The sequence below is a fragment of the Misgurnus anguillicaudatus genome, chromosome 22 (assembly GCF_027580225.2).
Source record: "Misgurnus anguillicaudatus chromosome 22, ASM2758022v2, whole genome shotgun sequence".
In the NCBI taxonomy this organism is placed as follows: domain Eukaryota; kingdom Metazoa; phylum Chordata; class Actinopteri; order Cypriniformes; family Cobitidae; genus Misgurnus; species Misgurnus anguillicaudatus.
In genome coordinates, this window is record NC_073358.2 from 21,224,064 (window position 1) to 21,237,387 (window position 13,324).

Consider the following 13,324-nt stretch of genomic DNA (forward strand, 5'->3'; position numbering starts at 1 on the left):
AAACTGATTATTATTGAGCAAACAATGTGTGCAGGTTTGACCTCGGCACTGCACAGACTGATCAGCATAAATCAAAGTATCATGAGAGCGACTTAAAACACACAGAGGTCTGCTCATAAATTGCTCTTGTGGTACTTTGATATATATGCTAATCAGTCAGTACAGCGCCTTATGAAGTCAAACACAAAATATACACTGCATATACATTTCAATCGCCTATGGCTAGTAGGACTGACCGTGTTACTTGTCACTGCTAAAATACACCCGCATTTGGCAGGTTGAATGGCGTTAATGTTAAGCCATAAGAGTAAAATTGAAACATGTAGGCCTATAAGCTTATTAACAGTTATTTTATATATATACAGTGCCCTCCACAATTATTGGCACCCCTGTTTAAGATGTGCTAAAAGCGATCAAATTAATTCTTTCTTTTTTTTGCAGAAGCATAATCTCTAACAGAAAAATTTTGAAAAATATACCCTTTAGCAAAAGTTAATAATAATTTTTAAAAAGTCCACGAATTAGGAAAAAAATATATATTATAAAATCACCTGTTCCACAATTATTGGCACCCCTAACAATTCCTATGAAAAATAATTAAAAAGTTTTAAATATTTTTTTCTGTAGTTGCTAAAGTTGGTCAGGGTATCTAGGAAGTTTTAATTAGTAATTCATGACTTCCTGTTTCCCTGAGGTATAAATATGACATGACAAAGAGGTCTAATTCTCTTACCCATTTGTCATCATGGCAAAGACAATAAAACACACAATTCAAATAAGGCAGATGTGTGTCGACCTTCATAAGTCAGGCAATGGCTACAAGAAAATAGCCACTCGCCTTAACTTGCCCGTATTTACAGTCAGAGGAATCATTAAGAAGTTTAAAACAACTGGAACAGTGACAAACAAGGCTGGAAGAGGTCCCAAGTTTATCTTGCCACAATGCACAGGAGTATGGTTAGAGAAGTAAACATTTTTCCTAAGCTAACTGTCACAGAATTGCATCAAAGAGTGGCATCTTGGGGTTACAAAGTCTCCATAACAATTATCAGAACCTCTATACATGCCAACAAGCTGTTTGGGAGGCATGCAAGGAAAAGCCTTTTCTCACAAACGTAAACATCTGGAGTTTGCTAAGCGTTACTGGAACTTCAACTGGGATCATGTGCTTTGGTCAGATGAGACTAAGATTGAGCTTTTTAGCAACAAACACTCTAAGTGGGTCTGGCGTAAAACAAAAGATGAGTATGCGGAAAAGCACCTCATGCCCACTGTGAAGTATGGTGGAGGATCTGTGATGCTGTGGGCCTGTTTCTCTTCCAAAGGCCCTCAGAACCTTGTTAGGGTGCATGGCATTATGAATGCTTTGAACTACCAGGACATTTTAAATAAAAACCCGAGGGCCTCTGCCAGAAAGCTGAAGATGGGTCGTCATTGGGGCTTTCAGCAGGATAATGATCCAAAATATGTGGCAAAATCTACACAAAAATGGTTCAGCAGTCACAAACTCAAGGTCCTCCCATGGCCATCTCAGTCCCCAGACCTCAACCCAATCGAAAACCTGTGGGGCGAGCTAAAGAAGAAAGTGCATAAGAGAGGACCCAGGACACTGGATGATCTAGAAAGATTATGCAACGAAGAATGGTCAAAGATCCCTCTCTCTGTGTTCTCCAATCTTGTGAATTGTTATAGGAGGAGATTTAGTGCTGTCGTGTTGGCAAAAGGGGGTTGTACAAAGTATTAATATCAGGGGTGCCAATAATTTCAAGTTTTTTTTTCTAAACGTGTAAATTCTTTACCACCAAAGTAATGTACTTAAATCAAAGGTTGGATTTTTGTCTTTTTTGCATTTGGAATTCTATGTTGTTTAAATAAAAAGAAAAAATTTTAGAAGTCCACGACCACAAATTAAACAGGGGTGCCAATAATTGTGGAGGGCACTGTATATATATATATATATATATATATATATATATATATATATATATATATATATAAACAATACAACACTTACCAGATCTTTTGGTAGATATGCCTAAATGCAATTCTGTATTTCATTGGTGAACATGCTTTTTAAACTTATGCAATATACTGACTTTATATATATATAAAGGAGGGGGGTTCAAATGCTATTATGTGCATACTTTATTAAAATGTAAGAAAAAATGTAAAAATACTATAAATAGGAACTGTTTGGTTTCGATATAAATAGGAACAGCGTTTCATTTCTATGGTTGGAATTTGTGTATATCTAGCATTATTTTTAGTAAATACAGTAATCTGAGAGGAATTTGTGTCTGATGATATAAAGATATTTTTACTACTTATATTATATTTTGTTTATTTGATCCTTCTCAGGAAGTCTGTATTGGTCAAGCTGAAACAGTAGATTCTTACTGGTCAATTCATAAAGCCCTTTGATTTTGGTTTAAAAATGTCGTGGTCTATGTTTACACAGCTTTGTGGAGACAAACCAGCATTCCAGCATACTTTGCCCAACAAAGGGGAATTTTCTGCCTTTCCTTTTCCTTTCATGTGCATTGTTATACATATAACTGGTGTAAAAGTACTACTGTTACTTTGATAAAGTACAGATACTTGAATGTATTAAAGTAAAAGAAAAACACTCTAATAAAGTATATATCATACTTTTGAATCCACTACAATTAACATTTAATTTAATTCCTAATTTCATAAAAAATATGAAAAAATAATAAAATAATAGTTACTTTATCGTGAGTAAAAAGTTTAACTTTACTATTAATAAGAATTAATTACTCACTTCACCAACTATTAATAAGAAAGTACTGCATTTTAATTAAGTATTAAGGGTAAAAAACAACTTATTACTTTACTAAATTTCATAAATACAAGTAAAATTGTATGCACCTGAATGTAAAAGTAAAAGTTTGCTCAATAAAAAGAGTTACTTGAGTAGTTAGTAAAAGTACTTAGTACTTTTACACCACTGATACATTTTGAAATACTTTATTTACATAATTATGCCTTTTTTATTAATTTTCATTTTGTGATAATATTTATTACTTTAAAAAGCATAATAAAAAAAGACCAGTCAGTACACTGAAAAAATTATTCTGTGCCTTAGTAAATTTAACTAAAAAGAAATGATTAAATTATATTAAAAAAATGTAAAAAGTAAAAATACACAAAATTTAAGTAATTCTAAATTAACAAATTATTGAGTAAATTTCACTTAATTTTATCATGGAAAATCCACCCAAATTTGTAAAAAGGGAATTTTGTGTTAAAACTACATAAATTATTTAAGTAAATATAACTAGGCAGTGGGCTTGTACTTTCCAGCATGCTTTGCATGGGACTGCATTTGGAGAGTAAAATTTGAAATTAAATGCTATTTTTTGTGTTTTTAACAAAAAAGAAAGACTTGTTAGTGTTTCAGGTTATAAATTATCTTTGAGATTTAGAAGAGTTTCCGTTTCTGTTTTGTGGTTACCATTGTGCTTTTGTATAGACAATAGGTGACACAATAAAAATCATGATGTAAGCAGTAACTGTGCTTTTCCTACTGAGTCTCTTCTTACTTGCTCAACATAATGTGGCAGTTAAATGTGGAAAGTTAAAATAGAATAAGAGATTAAAAAACGATTGGATTAAACTTCATTTAGTATGTAGAAATTAAAGCATTAAATTGATCTCGTTGCACATAATTCATTTTAGTGTACTGAACAAAATTTTTTTTACATTTTCCTCAAAATAATTATGAATATAATTAATCTGAAATTACTTATAAAATATAAGTACACTCAATTGATAAATTATAAGTACACTCAACTTAAAAAATATATCTGGAGTTAGATAAATTAATTGTGTGCATCTTCTTGCCATAATAAAATTAAGTAAATTCAACAGAACATTTTTTATCAGTGCATATAAGCTAGTATGCCCATTTGAGTAAACCCAGAAATATATTCAGTATATAAAATTTTATTTGAGCCCTTACAACCATTTAGTATGTACATGTGTTTAAGTAATGAATACATTAGCTCACCAGTACAAAGGCATACAAAAATAAAGCAGAAATCTATCAAAAAATTATAGAAACAAGATCATTGAAACAGTTTGCCCCTTGCCCCAAAACAAGATATCAGTAATGAAAGAGTTTCACTCTTAAAAAAATAAAGGTGCCAAAATGGTTTACAGTCCTTATAAGGTTCTTTATCACCTTTATATAATCTGTACAACCTTTTCCATTACAAAAACCTTTGATGCAATTAAAAGTTTTTTTGGATAAGGTTCTTTATGGAATCATACAGCCCAACAAATTTGTTTTTTGGAACATTTGGAGCCGCCAAACTTGTTGCTATCATGCCACCAGCTTTTTATACTGGCTGCTGACGCTGCTTTTAATGGTCTCCAGCTTGCTTGATCTGGTGCTGCTGGTATACTGTGCGCTCCTCTCAATCCTTTGTACTCCCTGGCACCTGAGAAAAGCAAGCACCTGTTTTTGGCATTGCGACGACCCGAAGTAGTAGATAAGGGGGTCGAAACAGCAGCTTACGCTCCCAATGCACATGGACACCAGGTAAGCTGCGTATGACTGATCGTTAAACTTGTGAGCAAAGCGCACGTAATGGGACAATAGGATGATATTAGTAGGGGTGAAACATATCACAAAAACAGAAAACACGGTCACTGCCATGAAGACAGCCCGCGTTTTTCTCGCGCGGTTTTCCACGTTGGCAGCGCACAAGGCTTGGATTATGCGCACATAGCAGACGGTGCTAAAAATGAGCGGAATAAAGAAAAAAAGAGATGAAATGATGGGGAAGAAGTATAGGTAATAACCGCGAAGATGATGGATGTCAAGGACATCGTGACAAGTGGTTATGCCCAGGTCAGGTAGGGTAATGGTCTGATTGGAGAGCAGTAAAGGGGTCACTCCGCCTATCGACAGAAGCCACATGGCAGCGCACACGACAGATGCGGTTTGAGGACTGCGCCAAGTGAGCGAGTCCATCGGATAGACGACAGCCAAGAACCGATCTATGCTAATGCACATCATCAATAACACAGAGCAATACATGTTGCAATAAAAAGCAGCCGTGACAAAACGACACATCCCTGCGCCGTATATCCAGTCGTTTCCGTTGAAATGGTAGGCTATCCTAAACGGCAGCACGAGCACGAAGAGTAGGTCGGCGCAGGCCAGATTCATCATATAAATCACCGCTGGTTTCTTCGGTCTTACTTTGCGCACAAACATGATGAGCGCAAGGAGGTTCAGAGGAACGCTTATAATGAACACTAAAGTGTATATGGTCGGAATAACAGCGGTCACTACACTGCCCGTGAGAAATCTGGAGGCCTCTTGGGAAATGTAGTAGCGCTTTTTGGCCACAGGGTGGTGCTCGTCTTTCCTGGGGTTGAATGTTTGATCTGACCCGGAGCCGCTGCCCTCCAGCACGTCCAGATAATCGAATGGCTCATCGGTGACAGTGACGAAAAAAGCCGAGAACGTCCGAATAAAAGGCGTCGATTCTGAAAAGAGTTAAATACTCTGTTGTTAACCAAACATTATGCTTACACACTCATGTTTTCTTGTGACAACTAAATTATTAATTATGATATTATGTAGCCTAGATATGTTTTAATTGTACTTTACATATTTTTGACTTTTATCAGTAAAAGTAGAGTAAATTCACTATTTTTGACAGCTTCTCAAACACCAATTTTGTTAGGACAAATTCTTAAAAAATTGTTTTGTATGGTAGACTTGTAGGCTACTTACCGAATTTTTTTTTTAAATCTTACACAATTAACTTAAATAACTAATTCCGATTTAAATGGCAGTTTTATTATTTAATTACTTAGAATTAAAAAAGTAACCACGGTTTTACCACAAATACAACCATAAAAATACTATAGACCTTACAACAATAGTTTTACAAATACCTGACGTAATCAGTACGCATAAAAACATGGTTTTGTGATTGTAAGGTTATTTTATCTTCATGATAAGCGATTTTGCTTACCGTTTCTCGGCAGAACAGTTGCAGAGGTCTTTAGCAGCATTCCCATCAAAACCACAATCCACATCATCATGTTTAAATACTCTCAAAAATAATGCGAAAAACAAAACCACCGAAAACTTTTTACGATTATTTTCTAGCCAGACCACAACAAATGGACAGCAGCCCTCGAAGATCAGGCGAGACTTTTGGGAGGATGGACTCGTGCGTGTTCTCAGTAGTGTGGTGACGCCCACGCGCGCAGCGCAACAAGCTCTGTTGTTGGGGGGTAGTTGATTCACTGCTCACGATTGGTTCTGAAAGTATTTATTATTTCTAGAAATACTTTCACTACTTCACTGCACACACAAAACTGATGTTATCACTGACAGATCTCAATTGCTGATCAAAATAATAAATATGCTATGATAGCCTATCAAGTGAAGAAAGAAAGCATGCATTTTAAATATAGATAAATTGTATAAATAAATAAAGTTTATTAAAGTTCCGTCCTGATGGAAGTTGTTTCAATATTTCCAGGAGGTGTCTCATCCATAAGACAGAAGGGGTTTACTAGTTTGATAAGTATAAAAAAGCCACACTGAAATGGTTTAAACACATTACTAAGACACCTTATTTGTATTTATCCTTTATTTTGAACCTATTTGCATGTACATTGACAACAGTTCAAATTCTCAATTTAGTCTACCTTAAATATAAAACTGACTCATGTCAATACAAATTGGTTTTACTGTTAACTTGATTACCCAACAGCTGTTCCAAAAAGATACAGAACTTGTATAATTTTAAACTTTATAATACTTTAAAAGTTGTACCCCTTGTAACTTAACACACATAACTCTCTGGTCCTCTTGATTTTTAAATGAACAAACACATAAACAGTTCATATAATAGTTATATTTATTTTTAAAATCAATAACATTAATCCATCTTATCAGTAAATAACAATGTTGGATTGATTAAAAAAAAAAAAACATATAGGAATGCCCTTTAGTACATTATGCAAAAATAAGCATTTGAATAGAGCACATTTGAGGAATTAAAGGCACTAGGTTCATCACAGAGCTATCAGAACACTCTTCCTGTTTATCTTATTTAACAGCCTTATGGCAGTAGTGCATTATGAAGGTTTATGGTTTTCTTTTAAAACGTTTCAAAATGGTACAGTATTTAATACATCAACTTGCCATAAAATATATATTTCAATTATACTTGCATTTAAAAATATCATCCATAAACAATCTTCAAAAAAGGAATTCCTGTCATTAAAAGTGTGGCAAACTTGTTTAATTAGGTATCACTAAGTGATGATGTCATACGCTATTAATGTCCAGCTTGACATTTATCATTTCATTCTTAAAGTGGTGATCTCATTTTAAAGTCAATTAAATACTAAACACCTTCCAAAACAGTTGCTCAGAAAATTACTTTTACAAAAACTTAAAAACCAAAGGCACATTTCATTATTTGTTGTAATTTGTGTAAACTAACACTAAAATGAGGAGACTTCAGCTAGCTACTCTTAAAACCTCGCTGGGATTTTCATTTTCCATAGAATTTTTTGTTCAAAAGAAAGATCAGTAGGTTGACATTGACTTTGGCCTTGTCGAACATTTTCATGACAGCTACTCCATCATACTGAAGCTGCAACAGGTCCTGGAAATACAAAACATAAAAACCTTAAGAAAAAAGTCCAAAAGTCAAATCCAGTTTTGTGCACATGATGATGGGAACTGACCTGGAAATGCAGTTGAACCTTCTCCATCTCAACTCCCATAAACTTGGCCTTTATCTCAAAGTCACCCACTTCCTCACAAGGAGAAATGTCAAACATGACATTTTTTAACCTGGAACATAGAAAACACAGAGTGAAATACTGAAAGGCGGAGCTTGTTAATAAAACAAGCTTGATATTTTCTTAAAATTACCCAACAAACCAAATAACTGTCACTTAGCCCTGAAAAAAACATAAATGAAATTTAGTTTTTGATGTCTTCAAAAATAGTGGATTGTACACTCCCTTTATTCCCCTTTGGTCTAAATAAAGAGCTAAACAGGATGGTTAACTCCTCATAATGTCAAACAAAGCCTGTTGACCCAGCACCATGATCACTTTATATTTATTCTCTATAGAGCGACTTGTGTAATATGTCATAGCCACTGGTCTTGGTTTATACATTTTTGGCACTTTTCCATTGCATAGTACCCCACGGTTTGGTTTTGGTTTAGTTTGGGTCGGGTCAGCTTACTTTTGGGAGCTTTTCCATTGGGTGCAGTACGTAGTACCTGATACTTTTTTCGTACCACCTCAGTTGGGGTTCCAAGCGACCCGAGCTGATACCAAATGTGACGGGAAAACACAGTAGATCACTGATTGGTCAATCGTCACTAAGCGTCATCGCTATAATGTAAAGATTAGCTAAACCTTTAGTGCTAGCTTGCGCTGTCTCGAGGAAAAATGTTGTCATCTGTGCTCTGCTATAAGTTTCCAAACTCCCTTTTAGCGATGAAAAACATCCACAGGTTGAGAATCAGGGACATCATAACAGTTTTTTCCAAACTTGCAGTTTGTGGCGGCACATTCGCGACGTGCACGTCTGTTATATACGCTTAAATGCAACTTCAATGAGGCTCAGCGGAGTGCGTCAAATACTGACGCCACGGGTGTTTAAACCGAAACTGTCAAGAGAGATGTAACCTTAGTGATAAACGTGATGTGGAAACATCTATTTGTGGTGGGCAATTTTAATTTTGTGGCAGACTGATAAATAAATAAATGAATGGGAATGTACAAGCACGCTCTCAATTGTATGATGTCACAGCAGTATGCAGCGCAAATATAACGACACGCCATTAATACCTCCCACTGCGAAGTGATACCAAACTCGATGGAAAAGCTAACCACGCCAAAGTGAGGTGAGCTGACCCGACCCAAACTAAACTAAACCGTGGGGTACTATGCAATGGAAAAGCGCCAAAATGTGTTTGATGATTATGACAAAGAATTAATGCATCATTAGTCATTACTCATATAGTCATTATCAGTACATTTAGCAATAGCAATAAACATGATCCTACTGATTGGTCTGCAGGCCTTCAATTTCCAAAATGACTCCTTTCTCGTGCAGTTTGGCAGCGGTGTACTTCAGAGATTGGACCTTTGACTTCTTGCTGCCTTTCTCTTCTTCCTTTTTGTCCAGTTTAATGGACCTACGTGAGTTCCTGTCACAAAAGAACCATCAATGCAATATTCCATATCCTGGCTGTAAGTAATGACAGTAACCACTTCCCAGTTTACACTCTTCTACCGTATCTCCACTTACTTTCTGTTGAGGTTATCAAGGCAGGTTTTGATGTATGTGTCATAGTAGTTGATCTGTTCCTGATAAAAAGCCGCCTTGGAGTTAAGCGCAGTCAGAGTTTGCTGCAATTTGACCAACTCTGCTTTCCTTCTCTGCCTGTAACGCCTCTGATATCGAATATCCTACCGAACAAAAACAGGGGTCGTATCAGACATCAACTAACAGCTTAAACCTAACAGGCTGCTCTTCATACCTTACAGTCCTAAATAAAACAGCACATGGTCATAGCAGAAGTTCAGCTTAGCAAAGAACCTAAGTATCTGAGAGTTACCCATAACCAATGTCAGGAGCATAGCAATCATTTTAAGTTATATAAAAAAATTAAGGCCTGACCTTGGAGATGTCGTTGATGACTTCTTGATATTTGTGTTTTGAGCTGACAAGACCAGCCTGTTCCAGTGTTCTTAGGTTCCTGAGGATCTTTCTCTTCTTCTGCTCCAGAGGCAACTGTCGGTCCTCCAGCATGGCCTGGCTGCTCTTTAACCCCTCTGGAGTCTGAGCATCTTGCACAACTTGTCGTTCCACTAGTTTAGCGTGCTCTGCTTCCTGTAGTATGATCAAGAAAGTGTTGAATCATGGGAGGTTCAGCTATTCATATATTTTTGCTCTGAGTGAACAACTAAAGGTGACAGCAAACCTGTGCGGGAGAAGCTGGAGTTTCTAGGATATCAGTTAGTGTCTCCCCTGGTTGGACTCTCACAACATCCACTATCAGTTTCTTAGTTCTGTAAGATGACAAAAAAAGATGGATGTGCTTGTCAAGCTTATCTTGGTCTAGACTTAGGGTGCGTCTCATTTCTCTGTCTTACCCCTTCACCTCGGTTTTGCGCGTTCATGCGAGGGCGAAGTGGTGTCTCAATTCTCAGTTTGATCAAGGGCTAGGGCCAAGGCGTAGGGATACATAGCCCTTGAAACGAAGTGTGATAAGGAGCACACTTGAAAGAGAGGGGTAAACGTTAACGTAGGAATATCTCAGGAAAGCCGGCATCAAGACATTTTATTGACGAACGTTGAACTGTCAAGGAGTCGCACAAATGAAAGTAACGTTATTTTCTGCAGTTTAATTGAGATTATATTATGACACTCATGTTTTATGATACTTTTAATAAAATGTTCAAGCGGTTTTAATTGTAATGTTTTTGTTTTGAATCGCTAGTTAAGGCGCTAGCTACAGCTAGCAGCTAAGATATACGCTATATGATGAGCTCCACACATGCAATCGATACCACAACCTCAGACAACGCCATCTTCTTTGTTTGTCAACGCTTGTCTGTTTACGTAGCAGCCAGTGGCAAGGGAAGGTGACGCAAACGGTAATCGAGTGGTGTCTCATTTTTTAGACGAATGATCTGTCTTACCCCTTTCCCCTTTACTCGGTATCGAGGGGCAAGGGGAAGACGAAGACAAAGGGGAAGGGGTAAGACAGAGAAATGAGATTGGCCCTTATTCTTTGTTGTCTCATTTTGTAGGAAACAGGCTGCCATACTGCAGCAGAGAATGCAAGTATACTTCACAGGCAACTGAAACTACACCTAGTTATAATGTAGACTTGTTATAAAAACTTTAGTCAAGATAAATAGGTGAAAGTAAGTTGTAAGTAAGTTGAAATGACTTAATCAGAGTTGATTAAATAAAAAATAAGGAAGCAAAGAATTGTTTACAGTGTAGTCTTAACCCTTATGTGTTTTTGGGGATGTTTTCATCCACTAGAGTGTTTTTTTACTCTTAATTTGGCCACAACTTTCTATTTGTTTAAGCAAATTGAATGATTTTTGGTGACAAATCTTATATTTACATATATTTTAAGAAAATGCTTTGAAATTTTTCAAAAACTCAACCGTGGGCAAATTTACTACACTTTCGTGTTGTTCGTAGATGAAAACAGTTAAATGGCTGTAAAAATGTATCAGACGAATATTTTTCAATTTTTTTCCCATAAATCTGTTAATCAACATCGGTACTGATCAAAACTACCAAATCTTCACAAAAATTTCATGATTTTAACTCTTTAATTGACAAGTTTATAAGTGGTGTCACTGATTTGGGGAAAAACACACACAAAATGACCGATGTTTAATATAAAAAGTGATTGTAAACTGGATTTTCTTAACCTTTTTCACAGTCTTGTACATGTCAAAGATTGGTAAAAACATTGGCTTTGATGCTTTTTTAGTTTTTGTGTAGCATAATTTTTTTCCTCCCTCATTTATTGTTAGTGGCTGTTTTTGCCCCATTGACTTCCATTACAACCACATTTTTTGATTGCAGAGCCATGACACCTTATTATAATACATTCTTGAATATTTGTGGTTTTTCCTTTTGCTAAGAGGTCAAAAAAGTTCAGCGACGACGTCCCAAGGATGACAGCAGCAATGACAGTGTTATTAATATGACAAAGTGTTTTGTTAATGCCATTAATGTTTATGTTTTTAAATCAGTGTATAGCACTAGTCAACTAAATGGAAATAACTTGGCAAAGATCAATGCACATTTATATATTGATTTAATAGATTTATAGCATTTTGAAAAAAAAAACGTCATGGATTTATTACATTTTGCAGAAAAAATAATCAGTTTTTATAATAAATCTTTGAAAATCAAATGATGGATTTGAATTTTTAATGTTATTATAATCTAAAGATGCTATGTGAAAGGTTTTCATCTTGTCACTTTCTTTTTTACCCAAATTAGTCATAATGGATTTATTGCGTTTTGGATCCAAACTCTTTATATTTAAAGATCTGTCTGTACTGTACAGACACATGCTAGTACATGCAGTAATTCCCGTTTATATGATCTGTAAACAAAGACCGTACATGTCTGGCTCACAGGGACTTCACAGATGCCGTGTTTTACTTTGAGCGGAAATGGAGCCAGAGCGCAAACCCACAAATGATGAGTTATGACGTCAGAACCTCTGGCCTAAGCCGATGAATAGAGCCGCTTACTTTTCCTATTTCCCCCCAAGAGAAAAGCACATTAATAGCCCAGAAACAGACAACACATCATTATAAAAGCCCAAGTAAAAAAGACCAGCTGGACAACAAATGACAGTTAACAAATGTTTCCGTCTGGTCTCATTGCACATATTAAGTACAACTGTTTGCCTTGATCCCTGTTCTTACTATACAATTCCACAAAACTGCTGAAAAGGGGCCAGTTTCAACAGTAGATATGATAGCAACGGCCTACAAACCACTTCCTCCCATGGCTCAGAAGAGATATGGAGACAGGAAATGAAAATCCTCATTGTGGACGGAAAGATAATTTTATATGTAAGGACATTTCACGTATATATGGTATAGTGTGGGAGATGGAAAATATTATGATTATTATTTATAAACCCAAGTGTAGTATAAACCAATGTGTTGTCTTTAAGGATGAGTCAATTTCTTTATTTTCCGATTTGACCAATTGTTTTTTGGAGATTCTTAACCTATTTTTCAGCACTGGTATTGTGTTTACCAACAAGATGTCTTACTTCATCATCAGTCCCTTGATGTCCTTGTCGTCTCCATCCAGCAGCTCAAATTTGTTGGTGAGGGTGAGGGAGATCTCAGTTTTAGCCAGCTGGCTTTCTGAATTGTCCTTGTTTGGGTCGTTTGGATCCATAGCGCCTTCACCTGTGTGTCAGAATATTGTTACCATTCAACGGCAGCGTGTTACCAATTTTTTCTTAGTGCTTCCTAATGCAAGAATTGTTTCATTAGTTTTAATGTTACCCAGTAATGACTCGACATCAGGAACCTCCCCCAAATCCTTTAGGAGTTCATGCAGAAGATCGCTGTGATCTGGAGCAATAGCTTCCTTATGTTCCAACACCAGCTGTGAGAAAAAGACTCGGCTTAAGGATTCAAATTCCAACCACAGTGTCTACATATACTTAATAAATGTTAAATGTAATGAAATAATTTTCATCCTTGAACCAAAGTTAATGTATCTGTAGAGTCT

The 13,324-nt window shown here is 36.0% G+C and overlaps 2 protein-coding genes across 2 annotated transcripts in view; both read right to left on the reverse strand.

Moving 5' to 3' along the window:
• Nucleotides 1–3,950: 3,950 nt before the first annotated feature.
• f2r (coagulation factor II (thrombin) receptor) lies at nucleotides 3,951–6,243 on the reverse strand. The gene is made up of 2 exons (XM_055200150.2): nucleotides 6,015–6,243; nucleotides 3,951–5,520 (listed from the first exon to the last, which is right to left on the reverse strand). Exons 1-2 carry the CDS (start codon nucleotides 6,082–6,084, stop codon nucleotides 4,346–4,348), a joined length of 1,245 nt encoding a protein of 414 aa, XP_055056125.1. The 5' UTR covers nucleotides 6,085–6,243; the 3' UTR covers nucleotides 3,951–4,345.
• A 650-nt stretch (nucleotides 6,244–6,893) lies between these two features.
• The window catches only part of iqgap2 (IQ motif containing GTPase activating protein 2), a 64,314-nt gene continuing 57,883 nt past the window's right edge, over nucleotides 6,894–13,324 (reverse strand). The window contains exons 31-38 of the mRNA XM_073860220.1: nucleotides 13,096–13,198; nucleotides 12,855–12,996; nucleotides 10,011–10,098; nucleotides 9,707–9,919; nucleotides 9,335–9,495; nucleotides 9,090–9,233; nucleotides 7,750–7,858; nucleotides 6,894–7,667 (exon numbers count right to left, since the gene is read on the reverse strand). Of these exons, the coding sequence (XP_073716321.1) occupies nucleotides 7,554–7,667; nucleotides 7,750–7,858; nucleotides 9,090–9,233; nucleotides 9,335–9,495; nucleotides 9,707–9,919; nucleotides 10,011–10,098; nucleotides 12,855–12,996; nucleotides 13,096–13,198 (1,074 nt within the window). The 3' untranslated portion in view covers nucleotides 6,894–7,553. The remainder of the gene's footprint in view (nucleotides 7,668–7,749; nucleotides 7,859–9,089; nucleotides 9,234–9,334; nucleotides 9,496–9,706; nucleotides 9,920–10,010; nucleotides 10,099–12,854; nucleotides 12,997–13,095; nucleotides 13,199–13,324) is intronic.